Genomic DNA, 24947 nt, shown 5'->3' with positions numbered 1-24947 from the left:
AACCACTACCACCATCATTATTATTTTGGTCCTTGAAATCTGCCACTCCCAAACTGAAGTAATAAGAGCTGCTATCTAATCATCCATGTTTCTTTCCAGAGTGTGAAAAATCACAAGGGCTTGGATTAATAACCTAGTACCATAAAATGGTGGTGCCTCTGTCAGCTTGAGTCCCTCCCCAAGTAAGAAAACATTGCCTCAGATATAGTCCTCATGGGAAATCACTTTTCCTGTTGTTCCAGGTTAACAACAGATTTTCTAGTTGTATGTCTGGCTTATACATTTATAGTTTAAAATCACTACCATTAAAGATTAGAGTCACACACACACACACACACACACACACACACACACACACAGAGAGAGAGAGAGAGAGAGAGAGAGAGAGAGAGAGAGAGAGAGAGAGAGGACTTTTGGTTGCTGTGCTGGAAAAATAAGAAATATCTCCTTGTTTGTTTGTCCCCCTACACTAGGGTTTTTGCTTGTTTGTTTGTGAGACAGGGTCTCATATATTACAGGCTGGGCTTAAAGTCACTATGTGTTGGAGGATGACCTTGAATTTTTGAGCCTCTTGCTTCCATCTCTCTTTTTTTAAAAAAATATTTATTTATTTATTTATTTATTTATTTATTTATTTATTTATTTATTATATGTGAGTACACTGTAGATACTCCAGAAGAGGGCATCAGATCTCATTATAGACAGTTGTGATATATGTGCTTGCTGGGATTTGAACTCATTTGAACTCAGGACCTTCAGAAAAGCAGTCAGTGCTCTTAACCGCTGAGCCATCTCTCCAGTCCTTGTTTCCATCTCTTACAAGCACTGGGATTACTTTACCTAGTTTATTTGGTACTGGGGGTCAGGCTTTGAATATGTCAGGCACTCTACTAACTGAATTAGCATCCTAGCCCACGATCTTTCACTTTTGTGCCTGCCTATGACTTTTGTGAGTACCAGAAGTACAGTTACAGCACAACTAGGGAAAGATACAAGGCTGAGGCGTGCGCGCGCGCGAGCGCACACACACACACACACACACACACACACACACAAATGCTATCTGGAAGGAGTGCTTTGTGGGAGGCAGATAGCAAAACTGTCATGACCAAATGCTACTTACCAGAACACTGCAGTCCATTGCCCCTATATCCCTGCTTGCATTTGCACTTGAAGGCTCCTTGGGTATTGAGGCAATTGGCATGGGGGCTGCACGTGTGGGTATTCAGAGCACACTCATTTATATCTGAAAAGGGGGAACATTCCAGTGAACAACTTTATGATAAAAGGGCTTGCTGAAGGAGGAGCCTTTTCACCTGAGCAACTTCAAGGCCAACCACTGAACACTTCAGCAAACTAAGTGCTGCCTGAGAACAGAGAGGTGTTCAAAACCAGAGGCCTTTTGGCTAAGAGCCCTGTCTTTGCCTGGCGCCTGCCTGGTATGTAGGGAGGGAGCCTGCAACTCACCTCCTCCAGAGCAGCTTCACTGCTTGTTCATTATTAATGCGATTGAAATCAGCTATGATGTTTGGAGTTTCTCCTTTGCCCTTACATCCACATAATTGGGAACTAAGTAACAGTCTCAGAAAATAAGTGCTGAATGTTGCATTGGTTTGATTTTCACCCATGTAATCTGAAAATAAGGAACCATATCAGAAAGTAAATTCTAATTTTGGCTTGAAACTCCTCACAAACAAAAGACATAATCAGCCAGGAACCTCTGCCATTGTCTGAATTCATGGGCACAGGCATTCTGTTCAGAACCTGTCAGGGGAAAGGGTCAGGCTGGTTTGAGCTTGTCTGCTGCATTTAGAGGTGGAAAATTGGCCAGATTCCACTCAGGTGGGAACTTCAAGTGCTCTACTCTCCACCTTATGCCCTGTCCATGCGTTTGTAGATGGAAGCACACAAACCAGTGTATTCTTTTGAACTCAGTCACAAAGGGCGCTCTGAGGCTAATATTAATTGCTGTTAGTACATCAGAGATTTGCTTTTTTTGGGGGGGGGGAAGCTGTGTGCATTCCCAGTCTACTGTGGAGGGGCATGTCTTTATAGTGTCAGGGATCTGGGCAACATTGTACTGGCATTTGATTGCCAAGCTGGCTGGATTGACAGGACAGGGTGGGCTCTAAGCTTATGCCAAACATGAATTTTATGTGCCTGCTTAGGGTAGTGTTCATATTTAAGAAGATTTGAGGGAATAGTTGTGGAGGTCTTCCAAGATGGTTCAAAAACCAGTAATGGGGTGTTGTCTCAACATGATGATACAAGACATGTCCTAAGAAGCTCTAAGTACAGGATTGAAAGAATGATATTTTCTCCAACAGTTAGCTTTTCATGTCATGTGCATACCTTTGTCACCAAAGTTATGTGAATGAATAGAGAGCTAGAGGCAGCCCAAATTTCTCTTTACTATAGGACAGTATATCAAGGGGAATGGGTATGTATATCTGTCCTCAAAAGCTCTTCAGGGCCTGGAATCCCTTCACTAAGAGATTAACATGTTTTAAGATGAGACTCATGGCTGACTAAGAACAGTATTAGCACAGAGTGATGTTATTGACGCTTGAACTACAAAAGGGCTAAAGGAAGAAAGAGGAAAGAACAGGCTCCCCTTCATACAATTTTCCTCTAAAAATTGATGTGTATGTATGTGCATTGCATGTGTTTGTGCATAAGTGTGCACAGATATGTATGCCTATGTCTACAGCAGAAGCAAGTAGAGTATCCTCTTCTATGACTCTCTGTCTATTCTTTTTGAGGCAAAGTCTCTCCTAGGGGCTCCTGTGTTCTCAGGTATGGTGGAAGTCAGCAATTCCCCAGTGATCCTCCTGTTCTTCCTCTTTAGAGCTGGGGTTCAGGTATTTTCTGGGATACTTTGCTTGTTACTTGGATACTTGGATGCAAATTCAGGTCCTTGTGATTGTAAGTACTGAGCCACCTCTCCACTCTCCATACATTTTCATAAAGCCAATCCAATGAAAGATGTTAGAAACAGGCCACTGAGATCATCTTAATCTTGCAGCAAATATAAATACCTCTTTATTGCTTCCATTTATAGGTGGGTAGTTGGAGATAGAACCAGGCATATCAACTAAATAAAAACTCATTACATTAAAAATAACCCTCACATAAGTCATCGCAAGATATTTGTCTCCATGACAACATTATATTTATTTGTTTCTTTCACTATAGATCTGGCTCCATAATTAATCTCACTGGAGTTACCTAAATACCAGAAACATAATATCAGTGGTTTTTCCTCTCTCTCTCTCTCTCTCTCTCTCTCTCTCTCTCTCTCTCTGTGTGTGTGTGTATGTGTGTGTGTGTGTATGTGTGTGTGTGTTGTCCAGCTGGTCAGTATAGTAGATAGAATGAATATAAATAAAATGCCTGTAGAGAAAGTCTGCAGGCTTGGAGGCAAGGGGGAAGGAAACCCCTGGGTCTTACCTACACAATCATATCGGCGATTGATATATTTCAGTTCAAATCCAATGTGGCATTTGCAGTAGTAGCTTCCAAATGTGTTCACGCATCTTCGATTGGCAGGGCAGACTGCTTTGCTAGAAGCACATTCATCAATATCTAGAATAGAGGAGTAGAAGCTGTCAGGGGTTGTGGGAAAAGTACTCCAACACGTGTACATGCACAGGTACCCAACTCAGCCCCCAGCACACAGTGACTGCTGTCAAGATCAAGTCTTCGAGAAGTATTCTAGATCTTCATCAGGACATGCCCAGCTCTTTAGCTTACTGGTTCATATCAATTACTTCCAACTTTTCTTGGAGGTGTTACCTGGCTACAGTATCCTTATTTGTTCTCTCTCTCTCTCTCTCTCTCTCTCTCTCTCTCTCTCTCTCTGACATGTATTCTAGGTTGGCCTCAGACTCACTATGTAGTCAAGGATGACCTTCAAGTCCTCATCTTCCTAGCGCTGGGATTATAGACCACCATGCCTTGTTTATGTGGCTCTAGGGATGGAACACAGGGCTGCATGCTTGTGAGGCATGCACCCCATCAACTGAATCACATCCCCACTCTTATATCTGCCTATGTGTCAGGCCCCAGCTCTTCTAGGGCTGAACGTGTGTCTTGTCTAGCATGTGGTACCTATACTTTAATGTGTGTGATGAGTGACTATTTTCTCAAGTAACTATTTATATTGTATGACATACAATTTTTGAAAGTGAAGTCAGGGGCTGGAGAGATGGATCAACGGTTAAGAGCACTGACTGCTTTTCCGGAAGTCCTGAGTTCAATTCCCAGCAACCACACGGTGGCTAACAACCATCTGTAATGGGATCTGATGCCCTCTTCTGGTGTGGCTGAAGATAATGACAGTGTACTCACATACATGAAATAAATGAATGAAAGAAAGAATGAATGAATTAATAAATAAGATCTTTAAAACAAACAAACCAAAAAAAAAAAAAGAAACAAAAAATAAAAAAAGAAAGTGAGGTCAGCCATACTCTGAGCAATCCAAAAGACAGAAACATCTACGATTTTCATTTTGTAAAAGTATTAAACAGCTCCTTCTAAGCTCCTGTAAGGTTGACTCAAATCACCAAAAAATGTAGTTGTGAAAGAATACACTGTTGTTTAAGTTGTGGTGGAATATAATTGTGTAACAATGAAGCTTAAACCAATTACATAGGCATATTACATTTCTCCTGAGTGAATGATATCACACAGCTAGACTGAGCAATTGCTCTAACTTCCAGATATCAAGTAGGTTGGACCTTGGGTTAAGCATGCAAGTCGATGCTGGCTTATTGTTTGCATTTCATAGGCCTCCTCCCCTCCCCCACCCACGAGTGAATGCTAGCAATCAATCTAGGGACACACTGGTGAGTACTTCACTGACTAAGCTTTCCTGCTGCACTCTTAGAACACCAAGTAAGTACTGAATAGAGCAAAGCCAATCCCAGCACTCAGGAGACAGAGCCAGGCAAGTATCTGTGACTTCAAGGCCAGCCTGTTTTACAGAAGAACAGGACAGCCCAGGACAGACAGCTAGGGCTGTTACACAGAGAAATCCTGTCTTGAAAACCAAAGCAAACAAAAACAGCAGCAACAAAATCAAAGCAAAACAAAAACAAAACAAAAAACAAAAAAAGAAGACAGAGTTTAATATACATGCATATTTTTAATAAGTACTTCCCTGGCCTATACAGCTGCACTTACTTTACATACAAAAGTCATCAAACTATATCCATTTAGGATAAATGAACACCCAGCATCATGACTGAAAAGTATTTCTATTATTTTAAAGAAGTTGTTACATCATGCTTATATTTTATTTCATTTTATTTTTGTAATAAGCCAGTTTGTTTTTTAAAGTTTTTTTTAAAGATTTATTTATTATATGTAAGTACACTGTAGCTGTCTTCAGACACTCCAGAAGAGGGCGCCAGATCTCGTTATGGATGGTTGTGAGCCACCATGTGGTTGCTGGGAGTTGAACTCAGGACATTTGGAAGAGCAGTCAGTGCTCTTAACCACTGAGCCATTTCTCTAGCCCTCATGCTTATATTTTAAATCAAAGAAGATGAACTTTCCCCCCAAGATTCTAGTCTCATTTGGTTCTATCTTATTGAGAGCATGTATTTACCAAATCTAAATGTTATATATATATTTTGCAATATTATTGTTAGTAATATATACAGTTAGATAATTGAATAGAAACATAACCAAAATGCAAAAATGAATGAAATGGTGTTTCAGCCACCAAGGGCACTGTGCTCTCAGCCCTCAAAGGTTCCATTGCTGCCTTGGAGCAGCATCCCATGAGGGAACAGCAGGGGTTGGTGGACAGGTGACACACAATTCTTGGTCCAAGAGGGAAAACCAAGAGGCAGCTTTCCTCAGAGTTGTGGTTTGAATGTGAAATGGTCTCTATAGGCTCATGCATTTGAACACTTGGTCTCTGGGGATATTTGGAAAGACCATGGGGCTTTTAGGAGGAGGAGCCTTACAGGAGGAAGGGAGTGACTGGTGGCGGGACTTGAAATCTCACTTCTCTGCTTTCTGAATGTGGATGCAATGTGACCATCTGCCTTACCTCCCACTTCTGCTGCAACACATTCCCCACTATGGTATTCTCTACACCCTCTCAAATTATGAGACAAAATGAACCCTTCCTCCCTTAAGGTCCTTCTTGTCAAGTATTAGCGTCAAAGCAATGAAAAAAGTAACAAATAGAGTTGGTTCCCAGAGGTACCCATAGCTCCTTTAACCTGTTCATGGGATTCACTCGGTGCTGGTACCTGCCTGTCGCTGAGATACTTCCTAAGTGCTCAACCAGGGTTTCCTGGGATCATTTGCTGAACCAACTTTGTGCTTGGCTTCTGTGGACTCACAAAGTAAGATGTGCAATAAAACAAGAGAAAGCAAGGAAGCTAACGCTTTAGGCCACAGCTCTTACTAAATTTACAGCTATGAATGAACGGTTTAATTGATACTGATTTAATATGTCCATTTTGTCTAGCCAGAAAGAGCAATGAAATTATAGTTTTACTTTTTTTTGAGACAGGGTGTCATTATGTAGTTCTGACTGACTTGGAACTCACTATGTAGACCAAGCTGGCCTCAAACTCAGAGAAGTCTGCTTGACCTTGCCTAATGTGTGTTGAATAGTTTGTATAAAGACATTTTTGTTTTGAGACAGAGTCTAAGATAATCCAGGCTAGCTTTGAACTTGCTGAGGATGACCTCTGATCTCCCTGATAACCTTGGATCTCCCCTGATGACCTCTGGTCTCCCTGCCGTCATCTGCTGAGTACCATGGTTACACATACATCCTACCACACCTGGTTTAGAGGTGGTGGGGATTGAGCTCAAGGGTTTTCGAATGCTAAGCAAGCACTCTTTAGCTATGCTCCAGCCCCAGCCCCAGCCCCAGCCCCAGCCCCAGCCCCAGCCGCAGCCCTTAGAGCAGGTTTTAAAGAGAATGTGAAAAAGCATTTAATACACTGCCTAAATGTCGTGGGAGGCATATACTATTTTCACTAAATTAATAGTGAGAATAAAAAAGTAAACATACATTTTCCAGGAAAATGATAGCCAGGACTTGAAACAAATCCCAATGGCTCATAAGATTGAATGGATGATGATGTCAGTCTGGTGGTAATTGAAGTCAGAACCTTTATGCCCTATTCATTCTGGCCCTTGGCAGTAAAGACTATTAGAAGACTGGTTTTCCTTCATATCCCAAAGTATTTAGAGAACACACATAACTGAGGATATTTCATAGACAGAGATCAGTAGAAGAATTTACTATATCTAGTCAACACAAGCCTAGTGATGAATGAAAATGGAGTTCAGTAGAGAAAGGATGGAATGGAGGGGGAATGGGAGGGGGTGAGAGGAATGGAGGTGATGCTTTCTGTTTTACCTAGGCACACTCTTCCATTTGGGCCCAGGCGGAGGCCAGAGGATGGACACACACACCGTGGCCCTTCCTCTGTGTCTTCACAGCCATATTGGCAGTTTATTCTGGCACATGTCCTGGAACCTGCAAAAGTAGTCAAAGATTAACTAAGAACGTCTCTCCCAATTCTGTGATGTGAACTGTAATTCGTCTCAGTACAGGCTTCACGGTCTGGGTCCCAAATGGAAACCCACAAAGAATCTGGCAGGAGCATTGTCCTGGTGGCCTCTGGGAATCATCTCACTTTCTCACGGTCTGTTTTGTTGACCAACACACTGCATTTGACTATCTCTAGACAAAACATATAGCTCTGATTGGACCCCATTCCCCACCCCACCCCTGTACTCCCTCCGTTTTTGAAATTATGACATTGTCTCATGTATCTCAGTTTGAATTTACTATATAGACTTGAAACTTTTCATTCTCCATTTCCAAAACTCTGAGATAACAGTCATGTGATACCACATCAGGTTTACCCATCACTGAGGCTCTTACCCAGGGTGTGTATAAACTGAGTGAGCATGGTACCAACTGAGCTCCATCCTCAGTCCTCCTCTCATCTTTATGTGCACTTAGATTAATATGCCACTTGGCCAGTCTCGAGAGGATGGAAAGTAACTGCTGATGTAGATTATCAATGTAAACAGTTAGAGTAAACGAACTCCAGAGATCTTTGCATAAATGTGGAAATTCATCGAGAGTCACTCAAGCCAAAAAAACTTGGTGTTTCAGGTACCTGCAGTGAAGTGGTAAATACAGGTAGGTACTCAGTTCAGCAAGAGCTCTTCTGGCCCCCATTTATTTTCACTATTGTGAAAATGTGTGTCTGACAATCCAGATACTTGTCTGGCTTCCCTTGCAGCAAAGACGGGCTACATGTCTCCATGCGGCCAAAAGAAGAAACAATAAAGCTAAGTCTACAGGAGGGACTGCAGATGGAGGTCAGGTGTTAGAGTGAGTGCCTGGCATGCATGAGGCACCGGGTTTGAATCCTAGCTCCACACTACAGAGTCTTGGAAACCTCCAGAGATTCTTCTATTCCTGCCCCACATCTTCTCACAGTATTGTTGGGATTACAGACCTGTGTGCTATGTGTTTTGTTTTTACAAGAGTTCTGGGGATTTGAACTCAAGTCCTCATGCTGGCAGAACAGGTGTGTGTTTTTTTTTTAACCTACTGAGCCATCCCTCAGCCCTCTTAATACCGCTTATATTCTAAGATCAGTGATCAAAACCACGATTTCCATAAATAACAACATTCACACACTTCAGTAAAATGCTAGTCACTCCGAGGGAACAAAGGCAATGAAACAGGCCAGGAGGAAAAAAAATCAGCACCCAGGAACGGCACAGATAATCAATCCCTAGAGAGTGAAGGGATGGAGACCTAAGGCAAGGAAACAAACACCTACTGATGGTTATATTATTCACTTCTTTTCTCTTTAGCTATCTTCTTTGAAACATAAACACCAAATATCCTCAAGTGTAAAGTGTATCTTTACACTTGGGGAACAATATCTCTTTTGGCACAGAATGAGCTCCCCTGTAATGTTTTCAGAGTCATCCTTTAGCATCCATGTTTTTAAGAAGTTTGAAGTGATCACTGTAAAAAGGCTAGATAGTGGTTCTCATTGGGGAGGTACAAGACAAGGAAGCTCTGGCCAAGTTCTAGTTGGTGCTAGTCACAAGGGTGCTATAAAGAATTCAGTAAACTATCAGATTGTTTCATGTGGGTTTCTCCTTAATTTATATGACTAGGATATTTGAAAAAGACACTGCAAATGTGTGTGTTATCTCTTAGGTTGTTTTGGTAGGGGAAGATCTGAGTAAATGATGATTTAGGGCTAAGACAAAGAGGAACTGGGTTGGGGGGCACTACACATTACCTTCCAAAGCCTGGGATGGGCTGGGAGTCTGCATGATTGCAAGCCTGGGAAGCTGGCCAAAGGCAGCAGGCTTGTGCTTTCTGGGAGCTGAGGGGCAAAAGATGAGATGGCAAGAGAGGAGGGGAGGGGGAAGGCAGGCAGGGAAGGAGGGGTTGCCTTCAAGCTGAAATATAAAACTTAAAAAGCCTCTCCTCTCAAGAAATGAATGGATGGAGATTCCCATCCTCCTCCAAGACATGGAGTTCATTATCACAGAAGGGCTTTTCTTTTCAGGAGTGTGAGTCAGAATGCATTTCCAACGAGACACAGTAATTTCTGGGAGTGGGGCAAGGGGCATGAGAAAGGTAGCTGCTGGGAAGGATTGATGTCCCCAGGATGGTGTGGAAATTTATCACTTCCCTTTAATTATCATGCCTAGTTTCATGATAAAACCCAGCTTGTCTCTACACATATATGTTATTGATTCTCCCTAGTGAGTCCCCCACCTCCATTTATAAAGTGAATGTTTACAAGATACGAATCCATAGACACAGAAAGCAGATTTGTAGCTATTGAGGGCAACAGGGAGTTGCTGTTATTGCTTAAGGTTTTTTCCTTTTAGTATGTTTTTAGTTTTGTGTGTGTGTCTGTGTGTGCATGTTCCTGTGTGCGTATGCACGTGTGTGTGTGCATGTGTGTGTGTGTGTGTGTGTGTAGTGAGAGAGAAAGCACATGAGCACACGTGTGTGAGTGTATGGTTACACCGGTGCCACAGCACACATGGGGAGGTCGGAGGACAACGTTCAGACATTGATTCTTGCTTTCTGCTGTGTTGAGCCATGGTCTCTCTTGTTACCTGCTGCCACCCTGGGTGAGCCATGCACTCCATGGCCATCCACCTGGATCCACCTCCCACCTTGAAGTAAGAGTGCTGGAAATTATAAGTGAGAGCCAAGAATTTTGTGGGTTCCTGGCATCAATCTCAGGTTGTCAGGCTTGATGATGGTGGTGGCTGCCGGTCATTGCGAAGGGAGCAGGTAACTGCTTTGCTTACTTTTAGACAGCCAAAATGGTAAATTTGACATTCTGTACATCTTAACCATGATTTTACAAAGTGCCCAAGGAGATTTTAGCTTATGGTGATATTAAAGACTTTCTTTGAGGCAGAGTCTCATATATCCCCATGTTGACTTCCAACTTGATTTATAACTCAGTTTGACTTTGAAATAACTTATCCTCCTGCCTCCACCTCCTGAATGCTGCCATTACAGGCATGCATTATTATGCCATGTTTATGTGGTCTCTGGAGCTCAAACTCAGTGATTTTTTTTTCATGCTAGGCAAGCACTCTACCAACTGTGCCATATCCTCAACCTAGATGTTGGGAACTGATTGGTTCTGATGCTTTGTCTGATTTTGGCTCCCAAAAGCCAAGTTTCTAGATGCTGAGAGTTCCTGCCCCCACCTGGCTTTGGTTGGTAATAAAGAATTGCCAAAGGCTGGGCAGGAAGACAGAGGCAGGACTTTTGGATTGTGCAGGCAAGGAACTGAGGGGAAGAGAGAGAAGAGGGTTGCTGTGACCAGGGGGTGGGTTGCGTAGCCGGTGGTGTTTTTGTTTTGTTTTGTTTTTGTTTGAGAAAGGGTTTCACTATGTAGTCCTGTCTGGCCTAGAACTCACTATGTAGATGAGACTGGCTGAAAACTCAGAGATCCACTTGCTTCTACCTTCTGAATGCTAGGATGAAAAGCATCCTTTCATCCACACTACACCAGGATGGCACAAGATATATATATATATATATATTTTTAATTTTATTTTTACTCCTTATATTGTTTGTTTGTTTATTTATTATTTATTTTTTAGAAACAGGGTTTCTTTGTGTACCACTGGTTGTCCCAGAACTAGGTCTGGAGAACAGGCTGGCCTTGAATTGACAGGGATCCTCCTGCCTCTGCTTCCTGAGTACTAGAATGAAAGGCATGCACCACCATGGCCCAGCTTGATATGTTTTTAAAAGTTACTCAAGTAAGTCTTTCTCCAGACATCAAATACCAAAGGGCAAGCCTCCAGCCTTGAGTGGCTGCTGAAACTTACTCGAACATGTTGCATCTGGTAGAAGCATGTGACCGCCGAGGCAAAAGCATTTGTAGCTACCGTGTGTATTCACACATCTGTGCTGGCATGGCCGGGGCTTGACTCCACACTCATTCACATCTGCAGGGCCAGGCAGAAAAGAGAGAAATGGTAACTGAGTCAGGAAATATCCAAGTGGGAGAGGCTAGATGCCAATTTGGGGAAGGGCACAGAATCACCTTGGCTGAACCACTTCCTTTCTTTCAGTCTTACCATTTGGAAAGATTGGTGAGGAGAATTGGAGGGATAGATGTTACTATAGATACTTTGCACACACACACACAGATACACAGACACACACACACATACACACACACACACACACACACACACACAAAACCCCATATGCTAAAGGGACCATAATAGTCCATATATTAGTTGGAGTGATTCAAACACACCTCAGCAGGATGGGTATGTGATGAGTAGGTTTTACAGGAGTTAAATAGAATAAATTGCAACTATAGGCAACAAAGGATAATTCTCACAAACAGATACAGAGTAGAATAAGATGGATATATCCATTGTATACATACTGTGATAGATGAAGTGAAAATATACTTTTCTCTTCTTTTTATCTATCTATCATCTATCTATCTATCTATCTATCTATCTATCTATCTATCTATCTATCTGTCTATCCTCACAATGTAGCCCAGGCTGGCTTTGAACTTGAAGCAGCCCTTTATTCTTCTCTCTCCAGTGCTAAGGATCACAGGCACATGCCACCCACCATCCATGGTGGCTTTCCTTGTTGAGGGAAGAAATGCTTAACTAGGTGGGAGGCAGGGACTGTTGGGATTCTGCTTTTCCTATCTGGGCTCCAATTAGAAAAGTGTAGAGGCAATTTATCACATTGTATAATTATTAAAATATTTCATTATTACTATTGGTGTGTGTGTATGTGTGTGATATGAGTAAGAGTATAGGTGTCATGGTGTGTGTGGCAGTCAGAGGACAACCTTCAAGTGTTATTTCAATGTGCGTCCCAGGGTTCAAACTCAGGCTGATAGGCTTGTGCAGTTAGTACTTTTGCCTGCTGAGCCATCTCACTGACCTAAGTTATACATTTTAATATACATACATTAATTTAATTTAGAGTCAGAAACATACAATTTGAGTATTTCTAACTTTACAACTTCCCAAACAGCTCACGGCAGCAGCATTGTTGTGATTTAGGGTGGCTCTAGGCAAAAGCCCATTATCTTAGCTAATAACCATTCCAGAAAGAACCTCAATAGGCAGTTGGCTGCAGCATATTTAATTGCATGTGCAGGTGTTCATGGGGTGTGTACTGATCAATCCTAAATGGATAAACAACAAAATGGAAATGTGTAAGGAATAAAAACCTAGGGTAAAAAGTTCTCAATGCTAGCCACAGTTGTGGGTAATTGGCATGTTCAAGAGTCTTTTCTTCTTTCTTTCTCTTCATAGCATATTTTGGTTAAAAAAATAAACATTAAGAATAAATAATGTTTCTTTTAAAACAAAAAAATGATAAAAGTAGGTGGGCTCCAGGGTCAGTTGGACGTGTGCTCACCCAGCATGTACAAAACCCTAAGCTCAAGCCCTGAGTGCCACAAAAAAAGGCATGGTGGTACAAGGCTATCTTAGCACTCAGGGGGTGGATGCAGGGGCGAATAAGTAATTCAAGTCATCTTTAGCCTGAGATACATGAGACCCTGTCTCAAAATGGAGAAAAGCTACAGGAGAAAAAATTGTTAAAAGATATTGTGAGTAGCCGGGCAGTGGTGGTGCATGCCTTTAATCCCAGCACTCTAGGAGGCAGAGGCAGGCAGATTTCTGAGTTCGAGGCCAGCCTGGTCTGCAGAGTGAGTTCTAGAACAGCCAGGGCTATACAGAGAAACCCTGTCTCGAAAAGACCAAAATCCAAAAAAAAAAAAAAAAAAAAAAAAAAAACAACCAACCAAACAAAAAATATTGCGAGAGGTTGCAGAGATGACTCAGTGCTTAAGAGGATTGACTGCTCTTTCCAAAGGTCCTGAGTTCAAATCCCAGCAACCACATGGTGGCTCACAACTATCCATAATGAGATCTGACGCCCTATTCTGGGGTGTCTGAAGACAGCTATAGTGTACTTACATATAATAAGTAAATAAATCTTTTAAAAAATTTAAAAAAAGAAAAAAAAAGACAAAAAGATACTGTGATAAAAGGATCTGACCTCTCTTTGTAAATACAATTGCAGAGGAGGACTCATGGTTTAAGTTCCCACAGGAAAGATATAGAAAGGAGAAAGGCACCACATTCCACAGAAGAGAAGACATTCTGAAAGGCAGAGGCAGAATGTGTCCTTGAAAGGTAAGACAGTAGCTCTTCCCGACTCTGGAAGGTTTTGTGTATATGCAGATTGTTTTTAACACCTGAAGTTTCCTTCTCTGTGTTCCCTCAACCCTATCATCTCCCTCACATACTTCAACCACCTTATTTTTTATAACATGTACTAATTTATTATATTTTGCAGTAATGTGTGTGTGTGTGTGTGTATACATGCGCATGCACACATGAGTGCATGTGTGCCCCGCATATACCATCTCACTGGCTCCAATCCCTATGCTCTGTTAAGGGGGGAACTGAAATATGGTGACTGGACATAATGGAAAACCCAGGCTACTCCATCACTTGGCTTTAAGCCAGAGGTGACTCACTCATGCTTTGCGAGGGTTTTTGGGAAACACATTAGCTCAGGCCCAGTGCCATGAGTCATCTTTGATCAGGCTGCCATGGGGCAGACAGGCTGCAGAGGAAAGAGAGACAACCTCCACACTTGAGCCAAAGGGACCGCTCTCTCAATGTTAATATTTTACTGGAATTTGAGAACTAGCCACCCCCACCCCCAGTCAGAAGGGCTCCAGAAAGGATCTGAGGAGAAAGAAGCACTTGGCCTGAAAGTTCTAACAAGAGAGCTCACTGATGAACCTGTGGGCTCAGTGTTTGCTTGTGCTCATGAGTGTGAATAAGGAGGCCGGGGTGTCTTTCCTAGGTTTTTGGAGACAGGAAGAGAGGGCTCAGCTATTAGGCTAGGCTTGGTACCCAGTGAGTTCCCCATCACAGTTCTTTATCACCATGCCCAGATAATTTTGCATATGGGTACTAGGATCAAACCTTTTAACTGCCAAACCATCACAGTCTGTCTCCCTGGAAATTTCTTATGAGAGAAGTTAAATGTGATTGGAGGATGGTGCTCAACCTTATCATGGGGCTGGGTGCACTTTCTTAATTAGTGTGGCTTTCTTCATGCAAGGGTTGCTCAACCTCTCCTGACATTTGAGTCCATATCCTTCCTCTATATAGGGGCTGGTCTGGATTGTAGAGTGTTTAGGAGAAGGGATGGTATTTGTTCAATAGATACCAGTAGCAACCCTTCCCCTAACTGTGACAACTCAAACTGTGTCCAGACATTGTCAGACATCCCCTGAATGACAAAATCACCCTAGCTGAAGCATCTAAGTCTACAGCCATGACCAATGTAGCCCCTTTTCCTGCCAAAGTGTTTTGGTTTGTATGTCTGTTTGTTAGTTTTGAGACAGGATTTCTTGTATCCTAGGAACCTGCTATGCAGCCAAGGATGAATCTTAAATCTTCCTGCTCCTACTGTCCAAGAACTAGGTTTGCAGGAATTTGACATCATGTCCTGTTTATTTCATATTAGAGATCAAACCCAGGGTGTTGTTGCATGCTAAGCAAATACTCTATCAACTGATCTCCTGCTCCAGCATTCAAGGTATGTTTTATTTACTATAATTCCACAGACTCTCAGTATCGATGACTGTTGCCATTTGGATTGAGCTATTTTTGTTGGTATAGGGCACTTCTGGGCAATGTAAGGTGTTATAGTGGTTTAAATAGGAATGGGCCCCATAGACTTATATATTTAAATGCTTGGTCATTAGGAAGTGGCACTATTAGGAGGTGTGTCTTTGTTGGAGTAGTTGTGACCTTCTGGGAGGAAATGTATCATTTGGGACAGGCTTTGGGGTTTTAAACCCTCAAGCCAGGCCCAGTGACTTTCTTCCTGCTACCTACTGATCTGGATGTAGAACTCTCAGTTACCTCACCAGTACCATGCCTGCCTGGATGCTGCCATGTTTCCCACCTTGATGATAATGGACTAAACCTCTGAACTATAAGCCAGCACCACTTAAATGTTTTACTTTATAAAAGTTTCTGTGGTCAAAGTGTTTCTTCAATGCAATAGAAACCCTAAGGCAGGTATTTAGCCAGTAGATGCCAGCATCACATCCTCCAAATGTCTTTCAATAGTGCCAGATGACCCAGGGGATGATTCCCAAGTTTGACAACTAAAAATAAAAGATTCCTAATTAGGTTTGAATTTTAGGAATATAACCAGTCTGTTTTAGCATGTACACATCCCATACAGTATTACTATATAAATAGACTATACAGTTATCATTTATCTGAAAGGTAAATGCAAATGGACATTATATATTAGTTAACAACTCTCTCTTTGGAGGACAGTTTTTGTTTGAGATAAATTTCAGATAGCCCAGGCTATTCTTTAGCACATAATCGAGGCAGGCCTCAAGTCCTGATCTTCCTGTCTCTACCTCCCATGTGCTGGGATTATCATCATGTGCCACCATCTCTGGCCAATGTTCTAGATATTAAATAAATCCTTAATTGTCATTAGATAACTAGCCCAAGACAAGTACCATACATTGTCTTTTGAAGTGTGTCTGTTGTTGGGCTGGAGATGTAGCTCAGTTGGTAAAGTGTTTGCCTGGCATGTTCAGAGTCCTGGATTCCACCCCCAACACCATACACATTGGGAGGGGTAGCCCATGCATATAAGCTAAACACTCAGAAGGTGGTAGCAGGAGGATCAGAAGTTCGAGGTCTATCTTGGGCAACATAACAAACCCGGGACATATGAGATTGTCTCAAAACAAAACAGACCAGTGTGGTGTTACACATGTTGATTCCCGGCACCCAGGAGGCAAAAGCAGGCAAATATCTGCAAGTTCAAGGCCATCCTGTTTTACAGAGTGGTATCTAGGGCAGCTAGAGCTACATAGTAAGACCCTATCTCAAAAACAAGTCAAAACCTCTCAGAAATGTATATGTTGGGTAAAAAGACCATGCATTATTCAATGATTCCATAGAACAGGCTGTTGAGTGGATATGAGAAGGATGTTTGATTTAGCATTATTTACAGTGGCAAGGGATTTGGGGAAAATGGTAATGATAATGGTAGGAAAGCATTAGTTTCATAAAAGATAAATATCTTCACACTATGGACCGGGATATGGCCTTAAAGAGTGTGAGATCTATGCATACTGACAGGTAAGGATACCAATGAGAAATACTGATACTTACTGTAGGGTCATTTTTGCAAAGGATTCTGAAGATCTAGAGCAGTGGTTCTCAACCTTCCTAATGCTGCAACCCTTAATCTAGTTCCTCATATTATGGTGACCTCCAACTACAAAATTTTGTTTCTACTAATAACTGTAATTTTGCTGCTGTTATGAATCATCATGCAAATATCTGATATACAGGATATCTGATGTGCAACCCCTGGGAAAGGATCATTCAACACCCTAAAGTGGTCCCCGATCACAGGTCAAGACCTACTCACTGATCTATAGCAAATTGTTAACTATGGTTCTAATAAGGGTTAAGGGTGGAGTTTCTCCTTGAGGCCCTTCCCCCATTTGAGACTGGGTTTCATGTATCCCAGACTGTTTGGCCAATTGGCATGTAGCCACGTATGACCTGGGGCTTTTTGGATCCTCCTGTCTCCACTTCTCAAGTGTAGAATTACAGGTGTGTGTTATCATGCCTGGTTTATGCAGTGCTGGGGATTGAACCCACAGCTTTGTGCATGCTGGACAAACACTCTACTAAGTGACTTATGTAACTAGCCCATTTTTTTTTACTTTTATATTCTCATTCATTGCTCTTTTTTAAAAAACAAATAAAGAATGTATATTATTTAGATAATCTCAAAAACAATAGTTATTTTAAGCAAGTACCCTTATTGTATAATTTGAAAAAAATCAGAAGTTTCATGTTTATCAAGTATAAATTGGTTGAAGACTCTCATCCTGAAACCATGTCCAAGATTTGGCTATCAACTTTTAAGAAAGCCTCAGTGCTTTCTTTCCTCCCTGAACCCACTGAAACGGCCTGATCCCAGGATCCTGGAGTTGTACTGACCTTGACTGCAGGTCTTCCCGGTGTATCCTGGAAAGCATCTACATTTATTCGGTCCCACACACTCACCAAACTTGCATCTGGGCTCACATATAGCTGTAAAAGGGAAAAAGTTCCTAATGATATAGTTGACACACTGGCAAGGTACACAGGCGGATTGTCCTTCTGTATGGCAGAGAACTCTGTGGAAATGGACTGAGAATCTATATCCTCTTTACTCTGGGTTCATCTTTTCCAACACTGGGAAGGGATTGCCTTGTGAACAAAACAAGCCCTCACACCCACAACGAAATGAATAACAGTGCATTGGACTCAATTGCTTAGTGTGGCCATGCCTCCAATGTCATAAAGCCCTGGGAACACACAGCCTACTCCTTCTGCATGTCAACCCAAACATTACTAAAGAAGAGCATTCAAGAGGAAGACAGACATAACAGAATAACATGGACAAAGTTCTAAGGTCCCTCCATTTCTTTTTGAAACTTTGTCTCTCTCTCTCTCTTTTTTTTTTTACTTTGTCTCTTCTTATCTCTTAAGTGTTTCTCTATTTTTCTTCCTTTTTGGTGTGTGTATGTGTGTGTTTGCATGTGTGTGGGTATGAAGGCACATGTCTGTACTTTAATGTGAAAGCCAGGGGACAACCTTTTGTGTCATTCTTCAGGTGGCATCTCTTTGTTAAAAAATGTATTTATTTGTATTCAGGGGCAGGGAATGCATGTGCCAGGACAAACATGTGGGGGTCTGAAGACAACTTGCAGCAGCTGGCTCTCTTCTTCTACTCTGTGGGTCCTGGGGAACACATTCAGGTTATTGGACTTGGCTGCAAGGGCCTTTACCCAATGAGTCATCTATGGCCTTCTCCCCTTCCCCCCCAATCCTGTTTTCTGAGACAGAGTCTCTCACTGGCCTTTAAGAATAACAGATTAAGTTAGGGTGGCCGACCATTGAGTCTCAGACTCAGGTATGCACCTGCCTCTGCCTCTCCAGGGCCAGGATTACAGACATGCTCAAGCACACTTGGCTTACTAATTAATTAATTAATTACATGGCTTCTGTGGATTAAATTCAACTCCTCATGCCTATGTGGCAAGCACTTTACTAACTGAGCTATCACCCCCAAGCACTAACTACTTTTCATTGGAATCATCAAGATCCTTTTAGTGTTGTTTGCTGCTATTCAATTTGAAGAGCCCTCTCTGATGGGTACTCGAAGCACACTGATGACGCTGGTCACAGCAGCATCCCAGGGATGGGGTTTGTTCTTCTGTTATTGACCTTTGTATACTGAGGCATGGCACGAAGTAGGCATTCAATAAATCTTCCTTCAATGAACAAAATGGTAGGCTAAAAAGCAAGGGAGCTAGCATGTTGTCCCTGGATTGGGGGCAAGGGTTCAAATGATGGAAGATCATGGCAGGCTCGATGGAGACTCATGGGAAGGAGATGAAAAATAAATGATCGAGACAGCATCCCCCAAAACGATGGTTTTGGGGTCATTAGACTATTGCTTAAAATTCATTTTTTTTCTCCTGCAATGTTGTATACAATGTTGTGAATATGCCACCGATGAGAAAATAGGTGCATCACATGCAAGTATATGTCACACACAAACACATGCTATGTATGCAAATATACTGCAGTGCTAGGTGTGGAGCCCAGGACCTTGTTGTTAGTCAAATGGTCTAGCACTGAGGTACAGTCCTAGCCCTTGGTTTTGTTTTTCTTTTGGGGCAGGCTCTCTCTATGTAGCCCAGGCTGATCTTGAGCTCATGGTCTTCTTACTTTTGCGTCTCTAATTCTGGGATTGGAGGTGTGTGCCACCATGCATGGAACATATGTTTTTTTCAACAGTGAGTAAAGCAATAGGCATAGAAATTGTAACAGGGAAAAATTTTCGTTCTGAACAAGTCATAACTAAGAAGGTAAGGAGGGGGGGGGGAAGCTTTCCCAGCAAAAGTTTTTCCACTTTCAAAGACTAAAGAGATGGAATTTAATTTTCAGTGTCTCCTTTGTTATGAACATGGGCTTGGGGATGCAGCTTTAAGTTCAGATGTTGGAAAAATAAATCTTCATTATTTTTTTTTAATTCCAAAGACCTGTGATTGCTCCCTGGAAGCTAATTTCCAGTGTGATCCAGACAGGAAAGGCCGGGGTGAATGCCAGGTAGCACACAGGAGAAACAGTGAGGAAGAAATAGCCTTGCTCTAAGGTCGAAGCTTCAGAACGATGTTTTCAATTTACAGTGACTTTGGATCTGTGACCAGAGCAGCCAATCCAGCAAAGGGAAATTCAGTTTGTGTCTAAAGGAGCCAGAGGCTGAGGCACACTTTGCACCAAGTTAAATTCACACACTTTCCCCTCCCACCCTAGTTATCCCCCAGTCTCTACTGGCTGCAGTTTTTCATTAAGGATTTGTCCTTGGACATCTCTTCATTCCTTGTCAATAGAGTGACATATATTTTGAGGTTAATGATACAGATTTGATTAAACTTGACCGCTGAGAAAAGATTTAGACAGGGGCAGAGACAAAGCCTGGGGGGCAGGGGTCCAGTGTGCATGGGTTTAGGTCGCTGAGAGGAAACAAAGAACGAAGAGCAGATGAAAGAGAAGGCATGTGTGGACTGGGACCTCCCAGCCAAGCTTTGGCATTGCTTGTTGGGGCAGGTCGAGGTGTGTTTTTCTTACTGCACAGGCTGAACTCTGGTGTAGGACTAAGAAACCCAGCAGAAGGGGGAGTGGCTATCTTTGTCGTCTGTGCTTTTAGGAACCTATGACCTTACTGACAAGAAGGAACATGCAGGTGCTAGGGACGTCGCTTTGTAAGGAGAGTGCTTGCCTAGCATGCAGAAAGCCTTGGGTTTGGTCCCTAGGACTACATAAAGTGGGCATGGTGGCGAGTGGCTAAAATTTAAGCATTTAAGCAGAATGATCAGGTGGTTAAGATTGTTTTCAGATACACAGAGAGTTTAAGGCCAGTCTGGGCTACATGAAACTCTGAAAAAAAAAAACCCAGATTCAATAACATATTATATATATATATATATATATATATATATATATATATATATGGTTTTGCAAATATTACAAATTAAAACTCAAATATTCAACAAAAGCAACAGAGCTGCTAAACATTTTTAGCTCACAGCATGTGCATATTGAATATTTTTCTTGCACTCTTCCACTGGGTCTTTTAACTTTTCCATTACATTCCTTCGTGTCTGTGATAAATACTGTGAGAAAATCACTGAGACTGTGATTGGTTGTACACACTGTGGCCACACTACTCTGATCTAGTTGAAGAGCAGCCCTTGAAGAGAGCCAGAGCTCATGCACTCCCCAGTGGCATGGCAGGTCTGACCAAGTTTTATGGCCGTAAGTGTTGAGGTTCGTGAGACTGTAAGAAATTATAAGTCACACGTCTCCGGTGACTTTTACCCCTTTCCACCTAACTGCCTCCAAAGAAGAATGTTTTATGCTGTTTCTAGGTAAAGAACAAAGGTATGCTCATTGCTCCCGACACGTGGTGCTTTGAAGGACAGAAATGTGGCAAAAGTCATTCGTTGGTCCTTTCAGGATCTATGGTAATTTATTCATGTGCAGTATTTTTTTTTTCTGTGCCACAGGCAGTAAGAACATGCTTTAGTGCCTCCACTCTGGACCTTGTGAGGGTTAGTGCCCTCTCCATGTTCCAGGAAAGGAAACAGAGCCTTAGTGAATGTCACTGCTTTCTCCAAGGTCGCCCACAGCAGTCTAACATCCCATGATCATAAGGCATCCAATTAGGAACACAACTGCATGCTTAGCAAGCATTCTACCAACTGAGGCACATCTAGGTGCCCTTTTAATTGGCACAGGTCTCAGAGTGACACTCTCTTTTCCTATGATTGGATGGACAATGATGATCTTTCATTTTTTTTTTTGGAAAATATCTCAACATCCTTGTCATACTACTACAAAGAAACTCTGATGGCTGAAAACGTTGACTAACAGGGACTATGTGGAAACACTATCCATGTCTTCTGCTGTTTCACAGACTTCAGACATCAAGTTTGTCCTTTCCTATGGTCAATCTAGATCTTTTAAAATCTTGTAAATTTTTTGACAAATTTATGCATCAGTACAATGGATTTTGATCATATTCAGCTCCCACTATACCTCCTCTTATTTTTCTCCCAGGTCTTCTCAAACCCCTTTTCTTCCCAACAAGCCCTCCTCTTATTTTCACATATTTTACCTTTTTAGACCCTGTGGTGATTTGATGAGCATGGCCCTTATCGGCTCCTATATTAGGGTACTTGGTCATCCAGGAGTGGCACTACTTGAGAGGACTTGGGAGGTGTGGCCATATTGGAGGAAGTGTGTCACTGAAGTTAGGCCATGAGATTTCAAAAGCCCAAGCTTGGTCCAATGTCTCTCTCTTCCCACTGCCTGGATGCAGAACTTTCAATTATTTCACCAGCATCATATCTGTCTGTGGAGCATGCTGTCATGCTCTCTACCAGGAGGATAATGGACTAAGCCACTGAAACTGTAAGCCAGGCCCAATTAAATGCTTTCTTTTTAATAAGAGAGTTGCCATGGTCATGATGTCTCTTCACAGGGATAAAACAGTGACTATGACAGACCCAGTGAATTTAACTAAGGTGTTTGCCTAGATGTAGGTAGTTATGGGGATACTAACTGGGGCATGGGGAAATTTCCAGTGACTACCTGACTGAAAAATAATGACTTCCACCACCCAAGCAGCTATTAATCTAGCTATTTAGGGGCTGACTAGAACAGAGTGGGTTGGGTCAGGGATAAGCCTATGAGGAGATAATATAGTTACCTGTACAATAGTTAGCATTTTAATGCATTTTGGGAACATTTGGGCATGTCATTACCCCCCTCCCCCTTAACCAACAAGGAACTCACAATCAGGATTAGGCATTTGATACCTGCTGGGGACAGTGAGAGCAGATTTCTACCCTGAAGCAAAGAACTCTATTCAGGATAACATCACCAGGTGCCTTGGAGAGATGCAGGTGGCATGGCTCTCTAGCACAAATATGGGTCACTTTGGAAAACCACATAGAGATAATGCAATACATCTCAGCTCCCCCAAATCCTTTGGAAATTACAAGAGGTCTTTCAGTAAGCTCCTAACACAGAATCTGAAAAACAGTGTCCAAAGAAAACTCTATATGAATAATGAAAAAAAAAACCCAACACCTTCAAATTACATGCATGTATTTCCAGCCATTAGAAACTACTCTTGGGCTGGAGAGATGGCTCTGTGGTTAAGAGCACTGACTGCTCTTCCAAAGGTCTTGAGTTCAAATCTCAGCAACAACATGGTGGCTCACAACCATCCATAATGAGATCTGATGCCCTCTTCTGGTGTGTCTGAAGACAGCTACAGTGTACTTATTTATAATAATAAATAAATCCTGAGCAAGCAAAGTTAATCTGAGCAAGCAGGGCCTACTGGAGTGAGTGGGGTTGACTGGAGTGAGCAGAGGGCCTAAATTCAATTCCTGGCAACCACATGAAGGCTCACAGCCATCTGTACAGCTACAGTGTACTCATATACATAGAAGAAAGAAAGAAAGAATGAAAGAAAGAAAGAAAGAAAGAAAGAAAGAAAGAAAGAAAGAAAGAAAGAAAGCAAGCTTAAAAAACAAACTATTCTTAAGGAATTTAAAAATAGGAATGGCACATCTATAAGGTATAAAGGTCCCTATTCTAATAGCCAAGTAGTCTCTGTCTACAAAGTAGACACAGAATCTGTGTATGTTGCCAGAAATCAGTCAGAAAAACTATAATTAGAAGGAGTTAATTGGCCTGGTTTTACCCATCTCAATTTCTACACATTAAAAACAAAACAAAGCAAAACGAAACAAACTCCAGTTATGCTTGTTCAAATAGTAACAGAAATAAGAATGAACAAGAAAGTCTCCTAAAATAACTCCCATCTAGTGTGACAGTGTCAGCCACTCTGGACATTGCACTGGGACCAAAACTTTATGGAGTATTGGTAGTTACCCATGTCCTTACTCCAGAGAATCCATTGACAATGGTGTTATAGGTTGACAACTAGGCATTCTGATCCAGCTGCAAGGTGCTCTAAACTTTACAAAACTTACCTTCGCACACTCCCTTGCTGTTCCTTTTCCAGCCATAGCAGCAAGCCATCTTAGTTCCGTAGTGACAGACCCCAGGCTGGTGTGCCAGTGCTGGCAACCCGTAATCCCGTGGACTGTGGATAAAGAACTGTGGGTCAGTATTGAAAAAACAGAGAAGGCCACAGACAGAGACTCTTCCTTGCCATGAGTGCAACAGGAAAGATGTCAAGTATCTGAGTGATGTCTATATGCAACAAACAAAAAAGCAAACAAACAAACAAAAACCAAACCAAATAACCAAACAAAAAACCAAACCAAATGCAAAGCCCTGAATTTGGGGGTCTCTGCTTTCCATCCTTTACCCAAGTTGCTCTAACTTTGCCCATTCTCTTTTAACCTAAAGTTAGAGAGTGAAAATGACAAAAAAAAAAAAAAAAGAATATTTTTGAGACTGGTCAAGTGCCTCAGCTTCAGTCTGTCCTGAATAGGTACATTGGCTTTCTAGTTTTGACTTTGTGTTCATGACTCACTGACTAAGTGGTTTTCGCTCCAACAAAAGGTCTGTACTTTTACTTCACAGCCACCAGGGAGTCACTGGACAGCCTGCAATCACCATACACTGTGGGCAGTTAAGAGTGGGTGACTATTCTGCCAAGTCATCTCAGGTTACAGAGGAGGAAACTCCAAGGCCATAAAGTGGAGGTCCAGCCCCTAGCAGATGTCCCCAAGCAGAGCCAGGTGCAGGGGAGGGGGCAAGGGAGGGATTTAAACTTGATGTGTTTCAAAACAGCCTCCTACAAACAAGATTTGCTAGACTCTTTACTACTGAGTAACAATTAGCAAACATTTTCTCAAAGGGACTAGGGGGGAAATATTTCAGGCTTTGCAAGCAGGCAAAGGTTTGTGTCTATGTGCAAAAGCAGCCAGTTGTAGGGAATAGTAAACAGATGGGTGTGATTCTTCCAATAGCACTTTATTTCTGGGGCTAGGAAGCTAGCTCAGTCAGCAAACTGTCTCATGTATCCTGACTGCCCTTGAACTTACCAAGTCACCAAGGATGACCTTCAACTTCTCAACTTCCTGCTTCTTTCTTCCTATTACTTCTGATTCATGTGTTGCTGAGGACTAAACTCTGGGCTTCCTGGGTGTCCAGTGAGCACACGTTCAACAGAGCTACACCCACATCCTTGAAGATATTACTCTTTTATTCCATCATCA

At 42.1% G+C, this 24947-nt stretch overlaps 1 protein-coding gene across 2 annotated transcripts in view; it reads right to left on the bottom strand.

Moving 5' to 3' along the window:
• Positions 1-24947, bottom strand: part of Egfl6 (EGF like domain multiple 6) — a 61945-nt gene that overhangs the window by 23540 nt on the left and 13458 nt on the right. For both annotated transcript variants that reach the window (XM_052170836.1, XM_052170837.1), the window contains exons 2-7: positions 23751-23863; positions 17629-17721; positions 11392-11511; positions 7397-7516; positions 3451-3585; positions 1124-1246 (exon numbers count right to left, since the gene is read on the bottom strand). In XM_052170836.1, coding sequence (XP_052026796.1) covers positions 1124-1246; positions 3451-3585; positions 7397-7516; positions 11392-11511; positions 17629-17721; positions 23751-23863 — 704 coding nt within the window. The remainder of the gene's footprint in view (positions 1-1123; positions 1247-3450; positions 3586-7396; positions 7517-11391; positions 11512-17628; positions 17722-23750; positions 23864-24947) is intronic.

This window comes from Apodemus sylvaticus, chromosome X (genome assembly GCF_947179515.1).
Source record: "Apodemus sylvaticus chromosome X, mApoSyl1.1, whole genome shotgun sequence".
Lineage (NCBI taxonomy): Eukaryota > Metazoa > Chordata > Mammalia > Rodentia > Muridae > Apodemus > Apodemus sylvaticus.
Note: the sequence above shows the minus strand (reverse complement) of the source record. Positions and strands in the feature narration are given on the sequence as shown.